This window comes from Podarcis pityusensis, assembly GCF_964106645.2.
Source record: "Podarcis pityusensis genome assembly, chromosome: 7".
Classification (NCBI taxonomy): Eukaryota; Metazoa; Chordata; class Lepidosauria; order Squamata; family Lacertidae; genus Podarcis; species Podarcis pityusensis.
This window is the reverse complement of record NC_138031.1, coordinates 20,664,214-20,687,509: the sequence shown is the minus strand read 5'-3', so window position 1 is coordinate 20,687,509 and position 23,296 is coordinate 20,664,214. Positions and strand designations below refer to the sequence as shown.

The following is a 23,296-nucleotide window of genomic DNA, read 5'->3' as shown; positions in this document are numbered from 1 at the left end:
GCTTCCCCCATAATCGTGTTGCGTTCGTCCCAACTAAGAAAGGAAGAGGCAAGAATGAGAGAGCAGGTGGTGCTCACCGACACTGCATTGCTCAGGCTGCCCCATTAACGACAGTCACATTATTATTATTTATTAAATTTGTATCCCTCCCCCCATACCTGCATGTCTCATGACTTCTCTTTCGATGATGGGACTCAACACTGGGTTTCCTGGTGCAAGATCCAGATCCACTTAGTTCCAGCAAGGTTGGTCTCCTTGTACCTTAAGACACTGTCGGCACAGTTAGAGGCAGACACCCTCTGCGGATGCCACTATTCACGTTACAGCTTTGTTTCACACGCCCAGAGCTAGACCGGAGCCATTGTGTTTTGACAATACTAACATTTATCTCAAGGTTTCCCAGACTTGGTCTCCAGCTGCTGGCGGTGCTTTTTAAATAGCTAAATAAGTATCTGCTGCTGTTTTTTGCTTTTATGCTGCTGAGCTTCACTGAATTGGTTTGATATCATTGTGTGTGATCTTAGATTCAGAGGAAGAGTTCAAAAAAAATTTTTTTTAAATGCAAAGACATATTTCTGCTCCAGGTGAGATTTAAGCAAAGTCTTAGTGCTGAACAAACTAGCCTTGATTGTAGAATCATTGAACTGTAAGGCACCCAAGTCACACTTGTCAGAGTTCACTGGCAGGCATTATTAATTAATTAAATTTATATTCTTCCCTTACTTTTGAAAAACAAAAGCATCACAATGGGCAAGCGTTCAAGAGAAAAGTGTCAATCAGCACTTCTCCCCTCCTACGATATCCTGTACTGAACAATGTTACTAACGCTGTAAAAAGCAAATACTTTCCTTCTGGGAAATGATATATAATGAACTGAAAAAGGTATTTAAACATACCTTCTTGAAGAAACCAGAGGCCTTTCTCCTGGGCATTGTCGGCCAATTGGTGCCAAAGAAGGACAGAACTTTTTTTATGTATGCCACAACAGCAGCAAGAATACTCATTGCAAAGTATTGGAAGACACAAGATCTACCCACTCTGGAAGAATGGCAGATGAAGGTGATGGACTATATGGAACTGGCAGAAATGACAGGCAGAATCCGAGACCAGGGAGAAGAGTCGGTGGAAGAAGATTGGAAGAAATTCAAAGATTATCTACAGAAATATTGTAAAATTAATGAATGTTAGAATTATGTTGGATAGTAATTAAGTGGTTTCCAGCTGTAATGCTTTAAGGGAATATGAAAAAAGGGTTATAAATAGGTAAAAATTTAATATTATTACTTTTAAAGGATTTGCTGAACCAACAGATTGAAGTGGAATACAAAAAAGGGAGGTATGAGGAGGTCCGGGAAATAAGTCAAAGGAAAATAAGTAATGGAAAATCTGTGTGTTTTTAACTATTTTTATTTTGTATTTTTGTCTCTTTTTTTCATTTTTATTGTAATATTTTAAAAAATCTTAATAAATATCTTATATAAAAAAAAGCAAATACTTTCCTAGTCTTTTTGCTATATTCTCCCCCCCCCCCCTTTTTTTTTTCTTTTTAAAGTTGCCCATCATTTGGATGAACTGTGGTTGCTTTTTTTGTTTTGTTTTCAGGGATGATGTCAATCACAAATGTGGTCAGACAGCAATCCATCTGCATGGAAATATTAACTGCCGCGAATCTATTTGCCAAAATTCCTCCAACATGGGTGTCTGGAAGCCCATGCCCCTTGCTTGAACTTCTTCAAACAAAGTTCACAATAAATCTGACACCCCATAAAGCAACTGCTTCCATTAGCACCCTACGGTTGCTCTGGCCAAAACCCTGCAACTAGATACCTCCACACTTGTCTGCTGCCCAGCCGAGTCTGACTCCATATGAGGTGCTCAGAAATTCCATCTTATACACACATCACTCAATAAGTCACACTAAGTTATCAAGAAAACAGCATATTGCTTCTTCCCCCAAGTTATTTTGCTTGGAATACAGTTGAGGCTTGAATTATCAGAAACAAGAAAATTCAGGCACTTTAAAAAAAAAAGTGTTCACAAGTGGGAAGAACTTTCTGAAATTCCAGTAAATCAGTAAAATGTAGGAGCTACATGTCGCTGTCATTTCAAACGACATCTAGCCAGTGTAAAATAATAAACAAAACTTGCTAGGTCGCATGTCATATACTCTAGTAAAAAAAAACATACACACATCAGAAATTTGCACAAATCCAGAAACCAAAAGAGTTAAATAGCCTAATTTAAAATATGCACATTTTGCTCATTTGCATATACTCACTATTTTCAGTTGTTTTAAAATGTTTTTAATATTGTGTTTTAACTGCCCTGAGACCTATTTCCTAACTCCTGAAAATAAGGTTTTATCAGGTATCACTCAATACCTTTAAAGCCTATAGGCTGCATTCATGAGGACTAGAATCTCATATTATTAAAACTAAAAAAAAATGAGAAAGTATTTGCAGGACAATGAATTCAGTGGTTTTTGCACACAGACTGCTATTTAACTAAAGCCGTTATAAGGACCCACTTCATTATTCTCTTATGGTTATTTATTTCCTTCTCTAGCATAAAATATGCCTACACTGGCAGTTGTGGGATGCTTGTGCGGTTGTGTATTTCACATGGACAATTCCATCCTGTTATTTCCACATCAGGGGAAGCCTCCAAGCTAAGAGTTCTAGACAGCCTAACCAGTATGACAGCACCTCAGAGATCTGAACGTCTGAAGGGTGTCACAAATGGGCCACCATCTGATAAACTAGTGAAATAGTGTTTAAAGGTGAGCACGACCCTTGGCAGCTTTTGCTTGAAGAAATTAATTTCTCCAGAACGGATGTAATTCCTAAGCGCATGTTACAGATGGAGACGCAATTCCTGCTCCAAGCAAGGAACAGCAGTGCACACTGTGCTCCTTTTGAAGAGCTTACCAAGAGTGCGAGGTGAAAAGATGAAGCTAATTTGACAACTCAAGCAATGTCACATGCAATAAAAAAGTATCTATTGATGGGCTCGTTTCTTTGCGTGCGCGTACACACACACACACACACACCGGATCAAGTACAACCATGTTAAGAATAAATACTTCAATATGGATTAGTATCTGGCTGCCATTCAGAATTTTTAAATGATCGTCAACTGCATAATTGCCCAGAGACGGCTCTAACTCGTGCTCTGGTCATTTGCAAGGATTTTTCTTTAAAAATCATTAAAAACAGATAATTCCAGAAGCAACCCACAGATCACACGATATTTTGAGGGGCTTCTAAAAGACAACACACAAGAGAATCTGTCTAGTCAAGGGAATCTGTGCAGTCCAACCTAAAGAAACGTGTCTAATTTCTTGTGTATATTGTGGGAAGGTTGGGCGTGGGTGAGATATGAACCATGTGAGAATCAAGCAGAACGAGGGCAGATTGTGCACCCATTGTCCAACCCCCAAAGTTAGGCTTAAGCAAGTTACATGTTAGCAGCTGCTTGCTTCGTATATATCACATATTCTCAATAAAGCCCTGTGCTTTGTGAGGGTTTGACTTCATTTTATCCGGGGACCTCTACATTGCCCTGCATTAAAAATGGATCTTCAAACAGGACTTCTCAGAAGCAAGTGGGTTAGGAATACCAGCCATTCAAAGAAAGACTGTGTCTTCTGAATAAGTGTGACCTTTTTTTAAGTCAACTGTCCCAGTCAACAGTTCTTTCAGCCAACCAAGCAGGGGGCGGAGAAAGGCTACAAGTGCTTGCTTGAAGAGGCTGTGTATCTTATTAAGATGCTAAAGAGCTTTTCTTCTTCTGCATGATGTGCCATGAAATTGATTAATTAACATGGATCCATTATTGAGAATTCATTCATGCAGCAGTCATTACCTGATCTCTGCTTACATAGACTTAGGATAGATTATCCAATTAATGGGGGATTGCAAGCGAGGAGAGATGGGGCAGGGATTGTTGCGCCGTAAAATCTTAGTCCCTCCCATCCTCATACAGAAGATACGATCTAATTATTAGCTATGCTTGGTTTTTCCTTATAAGAACATGTTTACTTTCGCATAGCTGTCAAGCAAAAAAAAAAAAAAAAAAATAAGAAAAGCCTGAGAGAAGCCCTATAGGAAAACTCTATATACAATGCTTTAAATTTACCTTATAATGCCACTGCACATAACATCATATGCTAGCTTTCCCACTGACCAATTTCATAATTTCCTCTAGATTTTCCAAATAAGGTAGACAGCATCCTTTGCATTCAGTAGAGCAGGGAACCTGTGGCCCTGCAGATATTGCTGGACTACAAATCCCATCAGCACCAGGCAGCATGGCCAATGGCCAGGGATGGTTGTGGAGTTGCAGCCCAACAAACATCTGGAGAATAACTAGGTTGGGGAAAGCTGCTATATGGGGAAAGAGGTGAGCATCTATTAGTAACAGAACCCCTCCTTGTTCAAGTGGTTAAACATGATGTGTGGCTCTTCAGTTAGGAGGGACAGAACCAGCTCTTGTTAACATATGGGCTGATTAAGGTGGGCAATTCCGTCCACTAGTCATCTGAGACCAGCTCTGTATTTGTCCTGTGATTATGCCCATATAATTATGGAACTGTCTAGTCCTTTTTTTGGCACAAACACACTCTCTTCGAGCCCTTCTCAAAAAGTCTTACCTTAAGCCTGGCAGGGACTATTTACAGAGTCTGAGGGCAGGTCAAAATACAGGTTTTTATGAAGGGTGTGCATGTCTTCGTTTCTGAAACTGGGCACACATTTACTCGGGGCCATAGGAGTTGAATGTGCTCATGGAATTAGTGGGATTCTGCGGTCATGCAAGGACAACAAATTCTGTACTCTGATTGTCAGACTGCCGTGAACTCAGTAGCTAACCTCGTTCAATGTTGATGAGACTTTAGGTGGGGATTAGGGTGAGTAAAGGAAGATTTGTATGAGTTGGGGTGAGGGCTGAAATTCCCTGCCCATTTTTGAGGGACCCAAGGGACGGTCTTTCAAAACTTCTGATACCACAACCAACAATGGAGGTTTATCATACCTTCAGCTCTCTGAAAGTACTCATCAGCTGTTGCCAGCTAAAACGAAACAGGATCCCCAATGCGACTGTCATAAATAAGTTTTGATTGGATTAGAGGACAACGCAACTAGATAAGATCGAAATAGCTGTGAAATTAGCACACACGTGGTCTATTGTCTGCTGTCCCTTTATGTGATACTCAAACGTGCCCAGCCTTGAGGGTTGCTGATTATAAAGCAAAATGGGAGGTGGGTGTATTGTCTTTACAACAATGGGAGATTAGAAAGCAGCAAATGCAGCTCAAACCAAGATTGAGAAATTAGGAAAACTGGATTGCTGAACTAATTGCGGAGAAAAGAAAGAAAACGTGTGAGAGATTGCAACATTAGCTCTCCTCAGGCATTTGTAACGCAACTTAAAGTAAACATACGAGAGAGGAGTGAGCCAGCTTGGTCGCATTGCTTTCGCAAAGAGATTCCCTGCAGAGTTTACAACCCTGGAAAAAAATCAGGTTTCTAAAACTTTCCAGTGCTTTCCCCTTCATTACTGCACCTGCGCTGCTTCAGCCAAAAACTAATGTGCTTTTCACCTGAGAGGGTGGAGAAGGGTGAATTACATCCTTATTGAGGACCTCTGTGTATTTTGCTTAATGTGGGCACAGAACTAACATACTTAAACCAATTCGCACATACAGCTCTTCAGTTCAAAAGGAATCCTGCTTTGAGGAAGGGAGCAGAACAATAGCCATTGCTTTGTTGTTACACAACTGCTACTGACCTGTGTGTAACATCTAGCCTGATCCTACCCAGCCATCTTGTTTCGGCTGCAATGGCAACCAATAAGTTTCAAGGTTCGTGTCAAGTTTTTGGTGTTTAATAATAATTCCGTTCAGTCCCTGGCTCCCATATATCTCGGGTCTCTTCATCTAGCCAGTGTGATGTAGTGGTTAAGAGCGGTAGTCTCGTAATCTGGGGAACCAGGTTCGCGTCTCTGCTCCTCCACATGCAGCTGCTGGGTGACCTTGGGCTAGTCACACTTCTTTGAAGTCTCTCAGCCCCACTCACCTCACAGAGTGTTTGTTGTGGGGGAGGAAGGGAAAGGAGAATGTTAGCCGCCTTGAGACTCCTTAAAGGGAGTGAAAGGCGGGATATCAAATCCAAACTCCTCTTCTTCTTCTTCTTCTTCTTCTTCTTCTTCTTCTTGTCTCCAATGTGTTCTTAGACATATAGAGAGAAGAGCACCCCACAACATCTGTGTCCCTGCTGGTTGCGCCTCAGACTTCTTTGCTCTGAGCAAAAGGTTTGGAGGGGAAATCATTGCATGTTCAGCTGAACATGTTCAGAATACGCCACACTATGAGGAGCACTGTGTAGTCTGTTTTCCTAGATGCCCAAACAGGGCCTGCATCTTTTTACAATTCCTGGATGTCAGCATCAAGTTTTCCTCTCAGAACCTGCTCCAAGCTCCACTTCCATTAGAGTTGCCATATGTCCGGAATTTCCCGGACATACCTGGAATACTGCAGTCAGAAGCAGTGTCCAGGCAGAAATTGGCTAAACGTCCGGGGAAATCTGGATATATGGCAACCCATGTTGGCAGTGTCGTTTTTGGCAATTTCCCTTAAAAACAGCTCAAAAATTTTTGGGTCTGGATTTTCACTTTTTGAAATACAGTGGTACCTTGGATTACATACACTTCAGGTTACATACGCTTCAGGTTACAGACTCTGCTAAACCAGAAATAGTGCTTCAGGTTAAGAACTTTGCTTCAGGATGAGAACAGAAATTGTGCTCCGGCGGTGCGGCAGCAGCAGGAGGCCCCATTAGCTAAAGTGGTGCTTCAGGTTAAGAAGAGTTTCAGGTTAAGAACAGACCTCCGGAACGAATTAAGTACTTAACCCGAGGTACCACTGTATGGCAACCCTAACTTCCATGCAAAAGGAATGACGTGACAAACAGAAGAATAAATTCCCTTCTCAAAATCATCCCTTTTATTGGTCTTCTGCAGGTGATTCAAGACACATCTTTTCTGAGTGGTCTTTTCTTAAGCTGGTTAATTTTATTTGTTCTTAACTAGTTCTTTAGATTGTTGAGTTTGTTTTGCTTTGTTGACCTATCTTTATAACTCTCAAGGCTGTGCACCAAGACAGATAAAACAAACAGACTTCAGTAATAAATATATGAAGGTGAGAGGCCCAGTCCACCCTGTGCACACACCCCAATACTTGGGACCTTCCCAATACTTAGAGCACAAAAAGCTTTGAAGACAGAAGAATTACATAAACTGGGCACTGCGAGGAATGGAGTTACCCCAAAACAGATGGCTGTTCTTAAGATATCTCACCAGCATGTTCAAGTTGATTCTTTCACCTGAAAAATGGAAGGCTCCACTCCAGGTCACACAGAACCATCTGTTGGCAAAGCAACCAGAGTTTTGAGCTAGCCTTAAACCTAAAAAAGCTGAGATTTCTCGTAACAGCAAGAGCAAAGATATTAACAAGCCTAGGCTATTAATCCTGTTAAAGTGTTTTCTTCCTAAGGAAAATCCGATTCTGGATGATATCCAAAACCCATCAGTTTGGAACGACTTGGAGTAGTTGAAAAAGCATTTAGGTAATACCCACTTTTCTTTTCTTTTTTTAATCAACAACATTTAATAGTTCCCCTAAGCTATTTGATGACTGAGAAAGTGATAACATTTTATAATGTTACCTGTTCTTCCCGCAGTAGTATTTTAATTTTATGCATTAGGCTCGTATTTGCTTTACTCTGTTATTTTATTTTATTTTTGGCATAAGACCCCAAAGATGGAAAGGAAAAGACACATTAATGATCCACCATATTAAAGACCTGCTCAGAGGACTAGAACTTTTCTCATTTCTCTATGTTTATGCAATCCCATCTGTTTCAACTGCAGTCCCATTATAACAATTGTGAGGAATAGCTCCAGGCTAAAAGCTGGCTGCACATTTCCTTCAAGCTGAGCTGCAGTGATGTCACAGAACATCCACGAACATTCCAACTACTGAGAGGTAAAGGCCAGCCACATGCTATAAAAGTAAAACAATATAGAATGCCAACATTCATACAAATGAAGCCACTGTAAGAGGAGCATGAAGCTGGAGTGCTGCATGCTGTCGGAATCAGGAGGTTAAATGCTATGCTAGATATGTTAGGTACTCGAAAAGTTTCGTAAGCAAGATACCCTTCCAACTGACTGCCATGTATCATCCTTATCTCTTTAGCTTGAGTGGTTACTATACTCAAGAACTGTCACATGCTGGTTTCTGGCTCAGAACATTAATCTCCCCTGGTGTGATATACAAACAAGACTAGATGTCCTCATCCCAAGTGGATAATGAATACCCAGTGTTTCATTTGTTACTGATGCTAACATTAAACAGTAGCAGTGCAAGATCAGGAGCACCATTTACCTCAGTTTGTAAAAACTGAGATCGAGAAGAAAAAGAACAGGACATCCTACCACTTGTCTGCCTCCAAGGTCCCCCAAAACTTTGCTTCTCATTCTGAAGTTGCAGTTAAAACAAATTAATCTGATGGGTTTCGTTTCTTAGCTGGCAGTTCTGCTGTGTCTTCTGTTTATGAAATTAGTGGAAGTTTTTCTTTCATTTCAGAGTTCCAGGGCATTAACTTTGGTTTTACTGCTGCTACGACTGTCATGCTGCAACTGTGGTGGATATTTAGAAGAGCGCTCCAAAATTTGAGGCAATTCGTGGTGTCCTCCCCACCTTCCAGAGAGCTCCAAGTCACTGTCCCAAATAGCATTCATTTCTCCTTGTAAACTCATTACTGGCCTCCCCTGTCTTCAGGCTCAGGAAAACTTGCTGTGAATATTTATCCCATCTGCCCTTCTGTTTCCATCCTTTGGGAATCATGAATATATTTGGCATAATTGCCATTAGAATAATATGATCTTATAACACAGGGATGGACACTCATTCCAGGCCATTTCAGTTTTTGCATGGGTTCATTCACTTCATCATTTGTACTTATTTAAATACATATTTTGTCTCATTGCATCCACTTCTTCATTTATTATACCCTAAGATACATGTTTTCTTATGCATTTTATTTATTTAGAAGCATTGCTAAACCACTTAATATCTGACAAATCTTTATGCAATACACAAATAATACAACAACATACTATAATAAAGAGTGAAATGCAACATAAAAGTACAGTAAAAGAATGCATAATATAAAAACAAGACTTCAAGGATGACAGAATCCAATCTTGAAGGCTCAGAGAAAGTCTGGGCAAAAAAGATATGTCTCTACAAGATGTTCAATGCAATTCATGCATGATGCTTTACATGGCACAGGGAATGGTATTTTACAGTGCAGGAGCAATGGCGGAAAATGCCCATTTGGAGGGTCACTGCCCTGTAGCGTGCAGTGCCATGAGCAAAATTTCCCCGGATGATCTCATTGATCTTCCATGTCTATACAATTAACCTGGTCTTAAGTTGTTCAGGGGATTATATGGTGGTAAAAAGGCCTTTAACAAAGCCCTGTAGCTGATCGGACTTTTGTACTCTTTCTGAGCTGAAAATTGAAGCGCAACAGTCAGAAAGTGTGAAATCCAAAGGATTCCTGAATTAGTCCAGGAGGCACAAACTATTTGTTGTTGAAAGTTGCTTTGAGTTACCTTCGGTAAAGAATAGAAAAGTGGCTCACAAGTTTTAAAAATATGATTATTATTCACTTACAGATGCGGACCGAACAAAATTAATTCTCACAAGGCCAAACAGCTACTTCAGAGCCAAGAGAAGAGGCAGAAGGTTTGCACTGTGATCTTTACTGTGGGCTCCTCAAAATGACCCATCAGGAAATCTAATAATCGACAACTGCATTCTAGTGCAATCTTTTAAGATGCTGCACTCAACATGACCACAGGAAAAAACCAATGATAACACGAAGTTCTTTTGCCCTTGCAGCTGTCTTTCTCCTTCATAAAAGAGAAAGAGGTACTCCAAGGGGTCGTTCTTATAAAGCCACATGGGTATATGGATACACAGTAAGCATGGATGTAAAAGCATAAAACTGTCACTGAAAATCCTGAAAAAAACTGTCACTGAAATCCTTCTATGGCCATGGATGCACATTAAGGCAGAACACAAAAATAGTAAAATGAAATGTCAACAGAGCAAACAGAAATAGAAAGCATATGGCAAAGGCCCACACACTTGACCCAGCCCCACCAAAAATGTCCTCGGTTCCTGATCTCAGTTTAATCCATCACAATCTACTACTGTCTTTGGTTACATAATGTAAGATTTATCCCACGTGTTGATGAGAGTATACAGACTAAGAACATTAGGAAGGGGTCATTTTTTAATAGATTTTTATGCAGAATAGAGCTATCCAAGTCACAGAATATGACTTCCCTCACTACTTCCTGCATTTCCTCCCTACATAACAAGACTGTTCAGACACTGTCCCATATCAGGAGGCTAAAGTGAACACGCCAACAGATAAACTGTAATTAATTTCATTTTTCCCACATAAGAGAACAACAAAAAAGGGCATAATCTATCTCTAATCACATTTGAACCAGGCAGTATTATGACCGTAGAAACACATTGTCCTTACTGCACCTGTACATTAATAAGCTTGATCTAACTTCTTAGGCCGCAATCCAGTGCCCTGTCCTGGCTCCCACCACAAAACAAGCAAAGAATCTCACTTGTAAGAAATAAAAAAGAACTTTATTCAGGCAAGAAGTGGTATAGGGCCCAGGAGCCGCATCTCAGTTCAAGGTTCAGAAGTTCAGAACCAGTGGAAGCAACGAAGATGTCCCAACAAATTTCCCCACCCTGTCTGCCAAGCTTTCAAAGTCCAGCCGCGGCACACTCACTCGCCTTGTTCACCTTGTGGGAATGTTGGGATCAAAAAAACATGCTCCACAGGGATGGGGTGGGCTGCTCCCATCTGTGAAGGCAGCGCATGGACCTCAGCAACAAGCTTGCATCCTACTTTTTGGGCTCCTGTTCAGTCACTGCCTTCTGCCTCCTTGACTGCTCAAAGGCTTCCTGAGCCTTCACTGAGGCCCTTCACTTTGCAGGAAGAATAGGGGTGTGCAGAGAACTGGCATCCCTGGTCCCCCTCCTGAAGTGGCTGAAGTTGTGGTGGAGATTCCTTCCTCCTCCAACCCAGGTTTCCCACCATTCAGGCCTCCTTGGGTTTCTACCTCCTCCTGTATCTACCAATCCCAACCCAATCCCAACAGCATCATGGGGCTCATGATGACTGCAGCCCACTGCTCCTCAGGTTTTTTGGACTCCAACTCCCATCAGTCCCAGCCAGCATGGCCACGTTGTAGCCCCAAACATCTACAGGCCACCAGGGCTGGGGGAGGTTGCTTATTCACATACTTGCCTGGTATTGAACAAAATTGAGTTTCTTTAGGAGAAGAGATGTAGAGGTCGGCTGTCTTGAACTGCTCATGGTTTAAAAACTGACTCTTACCTGATGTTGCTGCAAAACAACATTCTATACAGCATGCCCCAGGATCTCATAAACATGTTCTATATATATATACACACACACACAGTCACAGGCTGTCCTTCAGCACTTGTGTGCTAACAGAACGAGGTGGTGTGTAAGTTGGACGGTTCCTCCGGGTTTTTGAAAAACAAGAGACAGTGTTCTATCTATCTTAGTTAAACAAGCACGGCTTGAGTCAGGAAAAGAGCTCATAAAAACTTTTTGGCATCTGGCACGCTTACCTCCCGGACAGTGCCTCAGGGCCATTTTACATCTTCTGGACTCTGCGATGGTTGGGCATGGTATTGTGTCTTTTGCTGGCTTTTTCACAATTTGCCTCGTCCGCGTTTCCAAGCCCCACTTAAATCCGCAGGTCTTGTTATTTCTGCTGCACGTCCCCCATTCACTCCAAGGGCCCACTTCACAGCCTTCTGAGGAAACCAACATACACAACACAGAGCGCTAGTTAACATCTTCTTGTCATCTGATGCACATAACCTGGCTGCTCCAAAATGAGGAGCAGAGGGTGGGGGTGGCAGAGAGGATGAAGAAATTCAAAACTTCATAAGTGGCAGATTTTACTGTTCAGTGTCTGATGGCTTTATTAGAGGAAATTTCCACAGGCTGGCCTTATTTAATCCCACTAACTCGAAGAGCTGGTTCACAAACAAGCCCTGAAATGTGTTGTGGGGAGGCAATGCAATTTCTAGTCTACCATGAATTCTCCACACCTCCTTCTCTCCCGATCTTACAGTTATCTTCATTTTCCTTCCAGTTGCTTTTGAGAGGTGTTCCAACAATTTTAAATCAGATCTGGGGAACTGTTGCTGGGTTATAACCAGTGCTATTTTTCTAGAAAAAGAGGTGCTAGAACTCACCATGAACACTTCCCTCATTCTCTTAGAATGGCAAAGGTGCCCACCTGAAAGGTGCCAGAACTGAGTTCTGGAGAGCTTTGGCTGAAAGAAAGCCCTGGTTATAACTCCCATCATCCCTGATCATTGGCATTGCTAGTTGGGACTGACTGATGGTGGTTGGATTCTAACATCGTCTGGAGAGCCACAGGCTCACTGCCCCAATTTAAATAGTGGAAATCTCAGGTCTCTTCTCCGTTTGTTTTGTTTTTCTGGTTGAACAATAGGTTTAGATCAGAACACAGGAATGTAAGAAGACATTCAGATGGATTATACCAAGGCAACATTCATATCAATCATACATTTAAAGCTCTATGATACTGTAAGCCGCCCAGAGTGGCTGGGGAAACCCAGTCAGACTGGGAGGGGGTATAAATAATACAATTATTATTATACTTTAAATAGTCATGGCTTCCACCATTGCATTCTGGGAGATGTAGCTTGTTAAGGCTTATCAGAGTGGTAACAGGATCCCTATTTCCCTTCCAGAGCTATGGAAAGATGGGTTCCCTACCAACTCCAAGCAGCCTTAACAAACTAGGCTGGGCACAAAAGCCTTTCGCTTGTTCTTTTTTAGCATTAGGTTTCAGTCTGGTTTGCAGACACGAGTCACCAAGCCACATTAGGCATTGTTTAAAAAAAAGAAAAATGAGAAAGACCATTTCACGGCAACCTATGCTCTCCCTTTTATTAAGATGCAAAGAAAAATCAAAGCAACTCAACACAGGAGTGGCTTCAGAGTATCCTTACTTGGAGAAAAGCCATCAGGTTTCAGAAACAGAGATTTCCCTAGGACCCATTATTTCTAGATTTATTAACGGTAAGAAGATGAATTGCATTGCTCTAATGTTATTATAGCACATTAGCTGTTTCCATCTAACTTATGTACCAAACACTCGCCAAGGTTTTTATGCAGTGAGGTAATGTGTGAACTTGTAAACCTATCTCGATGTCCAGAAAGGTTTAGACCATAAGCATGATCATTATTCTAAGTGTTCAAACAGAAACAAAAAGGCAAGTACGAGACATCATCACTAACGTTTCATGGTTGAAAATGTGGACATTAATTTTATTATTCTAACCCTCCGATTCTCACTGCCTTAGAATTCCCATCATTTGCTGCTGGTAGTGGTTGGGAGGGGGAATGCACAAGAGAAAGAAGTGGAACTACATGCTGTAGAGGGGAAAGAGGAAAGGATGCAATTTTTGAGAGTAGACAGTATTTTTCTCTGCTTGTTTTTGCCAGTTTGCATTTCTTGGTGCAGAAAGTAGTGATCTGACGTGTAGAGATCTTTCCTATTCTAATTAATTCAAGAGGCTTCTGGAAGCTTCTTTGTGTGAGGGAAACAAGCAGAAGGTTCATGATGTTTGGGTTATTTCTTCAGAGAAGCTGAGTACAGCTGGTTTAAACTGGTTCTGTTATCTCTTTCAGTCAAGGTCATGCAGACTATAAAAGTAAGGCCAGAAGGAGCCTGGGTTTCACGTTCTCTTTCTATCTTTCTTCCTTCTGGTGTGGTGTTGTGCATATAGTGTTAAAGCTTAGTCTTAGAGGTTATCATAAGTTTAAGTTAAGTCTGCTGCAACTGGATTTCTTATGGACAGAGCCAATCCTGAATGTACTGGATTTGTGACCATTATGCTCATTTGCCTTCAGTAGCAGTAAAGTTCTACTGGATGAAATACAATTGCCTTTGGTCTATTTTTTGGGAATCCTGCAAAGTGCTCAAATTTTTACTCTGCTAACTATACATTGGAATCTACTCTGGATCAATATTGAGCAGAATTTCATGACAATTTTATGTTCTGTTAACCAGAAATGGCTCACTGGGTGGCATGAATATATGTATATAAGAAGAGCTGGCTGGATGAGGCCAATGGCCCATCTAGTTCAGCTTCCTGTTCTTACAGTGGCCAGCTTGTGGGAAACCCATAAAGAGGATCTGAGCACAAGAGCACTCTTGGTTTTAAAAGGACATCCCAAAAAACAGAAACACTGATTTCTTGGGAACAGGTACCGGAACATCAGGACTGTTACTAGTAAATAGAGAAAGTTGGATTGTATACAAGTGGGTGGCACAACCTAATCAGGCAAAGTGGAAAATAATTTCAGAAACCATTCTGAATCAGTGGGGAGGATCAGAAAGAGGTAATATAGAAGAGATGTTCAATAAGCACTCACCCACACATTCCATGGTCTCCTCTAAAGGTGCAAAGCCGTCAGGACATTCTCCAAAGCAGCGACCCCGGTAGAGATAAAACCCAGGCTTGCACTTTGTGCAAAAATCTCGACTGAAGCAAGAATCACAGTTCTCTATTCTGCATCCTAAGAGGTTGGAATAACAAATTTGTTTATTTATTTCAGGTTTGCAAATTCATTGAGTGATGCAGCAGCAAAGAACATAGCAGGACTCAACCATTTAAGAAGAATGGGTTCAGAGCTTACTCTTAAGAACCTAGGAAAAGCCCTGTTGGATCAGGCCAGTGGCCCACCTAGTCTAGCACCCTGGATTCACAGAGCTCAACCAGATGTGCTTGGGAAGCCCACAAACAGGTCCTGAGTGCAACAGTGTAGTTGTTTTCATCTAGGCTTTTTAAATATATATGTATCTTGAGCACAGTTTTGTAGGAAGCTGTGAAATTGTATAAGTAACCAGCATGTTAGATGTCAATGAGCTCCTGCTTCTTGACCCATTACACCAACCCACAAAAAACAAATGTGAAAAGGGGGTATTATCTCATCCATTGTGTTGTGAACTGCCCTGAGATCTATGGGTGAAGGGCGGCATACAAATTTAATTAATTACATTATTAACTAGCTAAAGGTAAAGGGACCCCTGACCATTAGGTCCAGTCGTGACCGACTCTGGGGTTGCGGCGCTCATCTCGCTTTACTGGCCGAGGGAGCCGGCGTACAGCTTCCGGGTCATGTGGCCAGCATGACTAAGCCGTTTCTGGAGAACCAGAGCAGCGCACGGAAACACTGTTTACCTTCCTTCTGGAGTGGTACCTATTTATCTACTTGCACTTTGATGTGCTTTGGAACTGCTAGGTTGGCAGGAGCAGGGACCGAGCAACGGGAGCTCACCCCATTGCGGGAATTCCAACCGCCGACCTTCTGATCGGCAAGTCCTAGGCTCTGTGGTTTAACCCACAGCACCACCCACGTCCCATACATTATTAACTAGTCAATCATTAATTGATTTGCAGAAGATTTTAGCTAGTGAAAATTAGCAGCATAAGAGAGCATGTTGAATTCTGCTGCCTTTAAGTAATTTGCTTTCAAATATGCACATTAAATGGGTCTTGGCATTCTGGTGGGATGTGAATGGGTGGTCCTGTATCACACAGCAGAAATGCTGGAAGGAAAACTATCGCTATATAATTGTTGCCCTCACATCCAAGAGATGCAACCATCTACAAGGTCAAGTATCAGTTGTTGATTCAAATCTGGTGGGGGGGGGGAATGTCTCATTCAAGTAAATCCTCCCCCCCTTTATAAATGGAAATCTTCCATTTAAAATATTAGGGCTTCTTTTATACGAAAAGGCTGCATGTTGTTACCTGTAATCTTGACTCAGTCTTGGGGAGTTTTGTCCCTAACACCTTCCTGTTTTAAATTGAATGGAGAATACACATGGTGTTTCCTTATGTGAAACCTTAACTTTCCATTTCTTGGCCACAGATCATAGCTAGATAGTCTGCGATACATTTCTTGTGTTTGCCTTTTCTGGCAGCCACTCTCTTATGTTTGGTAGATTCCACGCCACTGGAATGTTTATCATCACATTTTGAGAAAGGCTGACTATTCTTCATATAGCAAGCACCCAAACCAAGTTTTCTATGGCCAGCAAGTTCTGCAGACAAGTGAATCTGAATGCTAGACTTTGATTACTTATATTTCAGTTCCATTAACATGCATTGAATGCATATGTTTAGCCTTAGGTTTAGGGATGTAAATAAAGGGAAAAGAAAACACTACAGGCAACATCACACTTATGGATCATATGTGTCATATCCTCGTTAGAATGCAGGGATTAAACCATAGTTGCCCTGTTATGATGCAACAGGAAACTATGGTTTAAACATAACAATTTATGTCATATATTTATACACGTCTTAATACCAAGGTAGTCTCTAAGAGGTTTAGAAAAATTATTATGATCTCAGTGACAAAACCAGGCAGGCAAGGCAGGAGCATGCAGTTTGTTCTTTGGCCAACAACCCATGGTTTATTGGCCTGTGACTCTTACATCAAAAATGAGCCACAGATTATTACTGAAATCCTAGACATGCCAGCTGAAATTTAGGTCCCACCAAGTTCAATGAGACTTTCTCCTGTTTACGTAGGTACTGGATTCAAGCCTTAAAAGGAGGTGTGCACATACACACTCAAGTTAACTAACAAACATGAGAACACGTCTGCACAACATATTTCAGTTTGCAATGAATTCCAGTTTTCAAAAAGCTGTTAAGGCCCCATGAGTTTTATGGACACAGCACAGTGTACAAATCTAGAATGGTCACAACCATGCTTTTAAAAAACGTTATCTTGTTGGGGAAATAGTATAACACGCAATAGATAGACCCAAAATGGCACATGCTTGCTAGGCCAACATTGGCACTTGCAATCCTTGTTAACTCAGAAAACTGTGGGAGGTTTGCGCTGATAAAATTTGGGGTGGTACACTGGCGTATGGTTCTTCCCCACCATTAAAAACGTAGCATGAGGTAGTGGTATAATCAATCCAAAAGCCACCGTTCCATAATGCAACAGGCCAGATAGAAGCATGAGAATTATAATCAGGGAGACTAATGCAATAATTCTCACATCTAAATGCACTCATAGTTTATCTCTGGGTTGTGTGAAGAAATAGACTCATTATCTGTCCTGAATGACACTCTCACCTATTCAGCTGTATTGGATGGCTGTGGATTCTGGTAATATGAGGAAGGAAGAAAAAACCTTCTTTTCATCCATTTTTCCAATGCCATGCATAATATTATAGACTCCTATTATGTCCACCCTTAGTTGCTTTCCCCCCCAATCTAAAAAGCCTCAAAGAGTGTAGTTTTTCCTCACAGGGGATTTGTCCCACCCTCCTGATTATTTTGGTTACATTTTAGTGCACTTTCCCCAGTATCCTTTTTGAGATGTGGCCATCAGAATTGGACACTGCATTCCAAGTGTGGTCGCACCATAGATTTGTATCGAAGCATTGCTATGTTGGCAGGTTTATTTCCCAACGATCCCTTAGCATGAGATTTGCCTTTTTCACAGCCGCCACACACTGTGTTGACATTTTCATTGAGCTCAATATCTCTTCTTCGGTCACTCGCTCACCGCTGCCAAATATTTCTTATGAAAGCTGGTTTATAATGCTTTTTGTTTCTACCCAGAGTGGTTTCTGATCCAGCATATAGTGAAACGTGTGAGAGGAGGCAGCTTTTCCCCTTTTTCTCTGCATTTATTTATTCTATTAAAGAGAATTTATATGCCTCTTAATCAGGCAAAACCTTTAAGCAGTTTGCATATATCCAAATTACTGATTAAAATCAGTCGTTAAAAAACAAGTTTGCCTTTACAAATTCCAAAATGAAACCAACAGTTCTAGAAATATATGTTATAAAATAAAATTGCATGTTGAAGTTCATGTCAGATTTACCATGTCTGGGTTGCCTTGCTTAAGCCAAATATATTTTTAGTAGGCACTGAACATGGTGCAGTGAAGGCACCTGCCTACGATCAATGAGCAAGGAGTTCCAAAGTGTAGCAAGTGTTGCCACACTGAAGGAGCTATTTCTTGCAAGTGCAAAGCAAACATGGCATGGCTGTTCCCATGAAGACCTTCACCTGATGCTCCAGATCAGCAGTTCTCAACCTATGAGTCCCCAGATGTTGTTGGACTACAACTCCCATCATCCCTGAGCTCTGGTCTTGCTAGCTAGGGATGATGGGAGTTGTAGTCCATCAACATCTGGGGACCCACAGGTTGAGAACCGCTGCTCCAGAGGGTCCTCCAACTCTCTGGAACAAATTTGGAGGAATGCAAGGCAAATAAAGTTGGCAAAAATTGCCTCTCCTCTTCTGTTAATGGAGGTGTGAGTTGGACCCAAAAGGAAACAACTGGAACCATCCTATTCCAAAAAGAGGGTTTTCAACACTGTTCATGCAGCTCTTGTTCTGCTTACATACGTACATTTATTAATGCATAATAAATTGCTATTTTACAGATATGTAAGGGGTGCTGTCGAAAGTGTCGGTTTTCTCTTTCTGCCTCTCTTTGCTGCCAGGGGAGCAATAACGATTAATTTTGTTGTTATTCCTGGATCGGGACACTCCACCAATGTACAGAGCCATAATTTGCAGTTATTTCCTTTGCTGCGTCACTGTTTTTCTAATAGGCTCAAAACTTTAGCCTGAGGCTATCTCCTGACTCCTGTGAGTCGTGCTGAACGTTAGTGTTGTGCATTTAACAGACCCAGAAGGGGTGTTCTCAAGTTACAGGCAACAGCAGTCCAATCTGTGCACACAAGGCGTTGAGCTGCACAGTGAAATGTTCAGTGCTGGCACAATCTATGTACCTGAACTGTTCCAAGCCAACAAGTGTACACAAAAGTTCACACAAATTCTTGCACATGCGTATAAGACTGTTTGTGTTCAGTGTAACCTGCTAACAACCCTATTGTCCAGCAGTGGCTGGTGCCCCTTGGGACTGGTGGGGCCGAAAATAGAGAAACCAACAATAACTGGAGCCAGAGCCATGGATTAGCAGAGTCAACTGATTCTAGTTTTGTCCTCATTCTTTCCCTGCTGAGTTCTGTAAGTGGGAAAACACTTCAAGAGGAGGAAACTGTGCAGGCAGTGGATTGGTTGCAAGCAAGAATGCAGGCAGGTAAGGGTTAACTGGGAACAGATGGACGTTGGTGGGACAGTGCTGCATTTACCCAAATGAAGAAGCCTCTACTGCTCTCCATGGAACAACCAGATTTGGCAGGACCACTAAAACCACACACATCTAGGCCTGGTATAAAGATTTGCTCACAACCCACAGAAGGTCTGGCTCCATGCATACTACTTCACCACAGGTGAAGGAGGGATAAAGAGGAAATGGAACCACTGCAAAAGAGACCAAAGCCTGAATCATAATCATAATATTTTTATTATTTATATCCCGCACATCTGGCTGGGTTTGTCCAGCCACTCTAGGCGGCTTACAGCATATCTAAAAACCTAAAATATCAAGTGTTAAAAAAACTCTCAAAACAGGGCTGCCTTCAGATGTCTTCTAAAAGTTGTGTATTTTAGATGTCTTCTAAAAGTTGTGTATTGCTTGACATCTGAAGGGAGGGCGTTCCTCAGGGAGGGCACCACTACTGAGAAGGCCCTCTGCTTGGTTCCCTGTAACTTCACTTCTCACAGTGAGGGAACCAGCAGATGACCCTCAGAAGACAACCTCAGTGTCTGGGCTGAGCAATGGGGGTGGAGACACTCCTTCAGGTATACTGGGCCGAGGCCATTTTGGGCTTTGAACGTCAGCACTAATACTTTAAATTGTGCTCAGTGACCTTCTGGGAGCCAGTGAAGATCCTTATACGGCAGCCACTTCCAGTCACCAGTCTAGCTGTCGCATTCTGGATTAGTTGTAGTTTTTGGGTCACCTTCAAAGGTAGCCCCACGTAGAGCGCATTGCAGTAATCCAAGCGGGAGATAACCAGAGCATGCACCATTCTGGCAAAACAGTCTGCGGGCAGGTAGGGTCTGAGTACCAGATGGAGGTGATAGAGAGTTGCCCTGGACACAGAATTGACCTGCACCTCCACAGCCCAGGAGGAAGGAGTCTAAATTGACTCCCAGGCTGTGTACCCGATCTTTCAGGGGCACGGTTACCTCGTTCAGGACCAGGAAGTCCCCCCCCCACACACACACTCGGCCCCTGTCCCCCAAGAATAGTATTTCTGTTTTGTCAGGACTCAACCTCAATCTGTTAACCTCCATCCATCTGCCAACCGCCTCCACTCACACAGGACCTTGACCCCCCCTCACTGGTTTTGATTTGAAGGACAGGTAAAACTGGGTATTTTCCAGCCTAAACCCCCTGATGATCTCCCAGCGACTTCATGTAGATGTTAAAAAACATGGGGGAGAGGACAGAGCCCTGAGGCAACCCACAAGTGAGAGCCCAGGGGACCGAACACTCACCCCCAACACCATTTTCTGGACACGGCCCAGGAGGAAGGAGCGGAACCACTGCATAGCAGTGCCCCCCTCTAGAAAGTCCAGAAGGATGTCATGGTCAAATATCTCAAAGGCAGCTAAGAGATCCAGCAAAACTAGGAAACAGCTTTCACCCTTGCCCACTGGAGATCATCAACCAGCACAACCAAGACAGTCCAATGATGGGGCCTGAATCTCAATTGGAAGCGGTCCAAATGGTCCACATCCTTCAGGCATGCCTGGAGTTGTTCCAGGTCACCTACAACAACCATACTTGCTAGAACAATCAGTATGTGTTAAAAACACACACACAGGCATGGAAGTTGTCAGGTTGATAGAAGTTGTCAGGTTGACCACAGCCACTCCTTAAGTATCTTATGTATCTCCACGACAGGTCTGAGGTATGGACTGGAATAATTTTTGACCGGGGGCAGCCCTACGATGAGGCAGAGTGAGGTAACTGCCTCAGGTGGTGAATGCTGAGGTGTAGGGAGTGGACAGAGCTGTGAGCACCATGAGGTCCACTTTACAGCCCCTACACTAGCCTGCTGGCCTCAAGTACAGTGGACAACACTGTTTTTCACCAGTATTGTGGCAAGAGTCAACTAGCTGTCAAATTGGCTTTTGTACGTGCCTTGGGAGAGGGCGCCATCTTTTCCTTTGCCTCAGGCAGCAAAACGTCTTGAGCCGGCCCTGCATTTTACTATGTCCAAGAAAGAGCCCCTCTCTATCAGACCTGCCATAGCGTTGGTTCAAACCTCCTGTGACACGCGGACCAAAACCCAAAGAATTCCTGTTGCCTTGGAGACCATGTGGTGCCCTTCATATATTACTGGACTCCAACTCCCTTCAGGCCTAGCCAGCATGGGCAACAATCAGGGATGAGGAGGAGCTGTAACAGTATCTGGTGGGTACCACGCTGGCTACCCCTACTTTAGAGGGTGATTACTTTTCTTCCATCTGGCAAAAATAAATAAATAAATCCATGAATGCAACTTTAGCAATGAAATTACATGGCACACAGGAAAAAAATAACTCTAAACAGTCTTGCAAATTTGAGATGCCTAGCTCATAGCTAGTGAAGAAAATTAGATTTGAAAATGCACCTTTTTTTCATAATTTTAGAGCTGCTGCATTGAGCTGCGTGGCATTCACACTGTTGTGTTTGGCAAGAGTGGCACTTTTCAATCCATGTTAACATTTTCCCTAAGATACACAGGTTCAAGCGCTTTTCTATTGCAAATGCAAAAATGTTCCAGAAATAAGAAAAGGTCGAAGACTTCTTCTGCTCAAAGATATTCAGAGTGCAAGCGTTTTACACCAAACTCTCCTAAGACCCCCTTCTGTAAAAAACAGTAGGGATTTTGAATGCAGCCAAAGCTATTTTTAAACTGCAAAAACAATGTCAGAGCAACAGACAAAAAAATGTTCGGAGTCAGAAAGGGCATCCAACACCAGGGAAGAAGAATTTCATATTTATTTGTGTATTTTGAAAATGTATGAAAGATAGTAGGGCAGGGTCTTAATAACTTGCAGGATCATATTGGATAACACAGCAACACACAGCAAAAACAGGGCCACCGATATCAGAGTTAAAAGGCAAGATGGTGAGCTGGTTTGGACACATAATATTAAACCATAGTTAAGTGTTTGTGAATGAGCTGCAGTGGCCCATATGCTGGCGAACTCCCCCTTCAGGGTGACCATAAGGACACTTTTGGAAGCTTCCACAGTTTTCAATTGCTTGCTATACCATCTGAATCCATACAAACTGTGGTTGATCTTAACTGTGGTTAGTAGAAACAAACCAACTTCAAGCCATGGTTTATGAAGCCAGCCATTAATCATAGTTAAGGTCAATCTCTGCTTACGGTTCAGCTGACTTTCTAAATGGCAGTTAATCTAAAACGAAAGCAGAACCTTCTATCTCCCCCTTTGCAGCTGTGCCAGAGCTTGCTAAAGCTCATGTTCATGCTAAGTAGCAATGAAATGCAAAGTGGCAATTGACAAGTGGAAAAGAAAACCAGAATACTGAGCCTTGCATGACCCTCTTACAAGCTAGAGTGTCCTAGAGGAGGAGATGGCTGGAACCCTGAACAGGATCATTCCTGTTTGGAAGTGAGAATACAATGCAACATTGAGGGATAAATCCCACTTGCACGTCCTACCACTGAGCTTTGACTCCTCCCCACCAACGCAACTTTTAAGAAGAAGCTAGAGATGCATTTGCCAGAAGTACTTTGCAAGGAAGAGACAGAACTGGGTGATCTCATCCAACACGCAGAGCAGTGAAAGTGAAGAGAATCACATCACCTGCCCTGACCAGATTGAGAGAATCTGTGGCCCTCGAGCTCACATCAGCCTCATCCAACGGTCGTGGATGATGCAAACTGAAGTCCAACAACATCTGGAGGTCCACCACTGAACTAGCTAAATCAGGAAAGAATGGTTAACTCCTTCCCATCTTCAAAGGCCCCCCCAACCTTCATTGACTGGGGGGCCATCTCACAGCAGAGGTTCATATTTCTCTCCAGCCCCAATGCCACTGCTGCAGATAGCCAGGGAACCAATGTTGCAGTTGTTGCTCAACAGGAGTCAGGTGACACAAACAGCAAATAGGATTACAGTGGTACCTCGGGTTAAGTACTTAA

The 23,296-nt window shown here is 42.4% G+C and overlaps 1 protein-coding gene across 2 annotated transcripts in view; it reads right to left on the bottom strand.

Moving 5' to 3' along the window:
• RSPO2 (R-spondin 2) overlaps positions 1–23,296 on the bottom strand; it is a 104,001-nt gene that overhangs the window by 19,714 nt on the left and 60,991 nt on the right. For both annotated transcript variants that reach the window (XM_081012853.1, XM_081012852.1), the window contains exons 4-5: positions 14,610–14,753; positions 11,759–11,947 (exon numbers count right to left, since the gene is read on the bottom strand). In XM_081012853.1, coding sequence (XP_080868979.1) covers positions 11,759–11,947; positions 14,610–14,753 — 333 coding nt within the window. The remainder of the gene's footprint in view (positions 1–11,758; positions 11,948–14,609; positions 14,754–23,296) is intronic.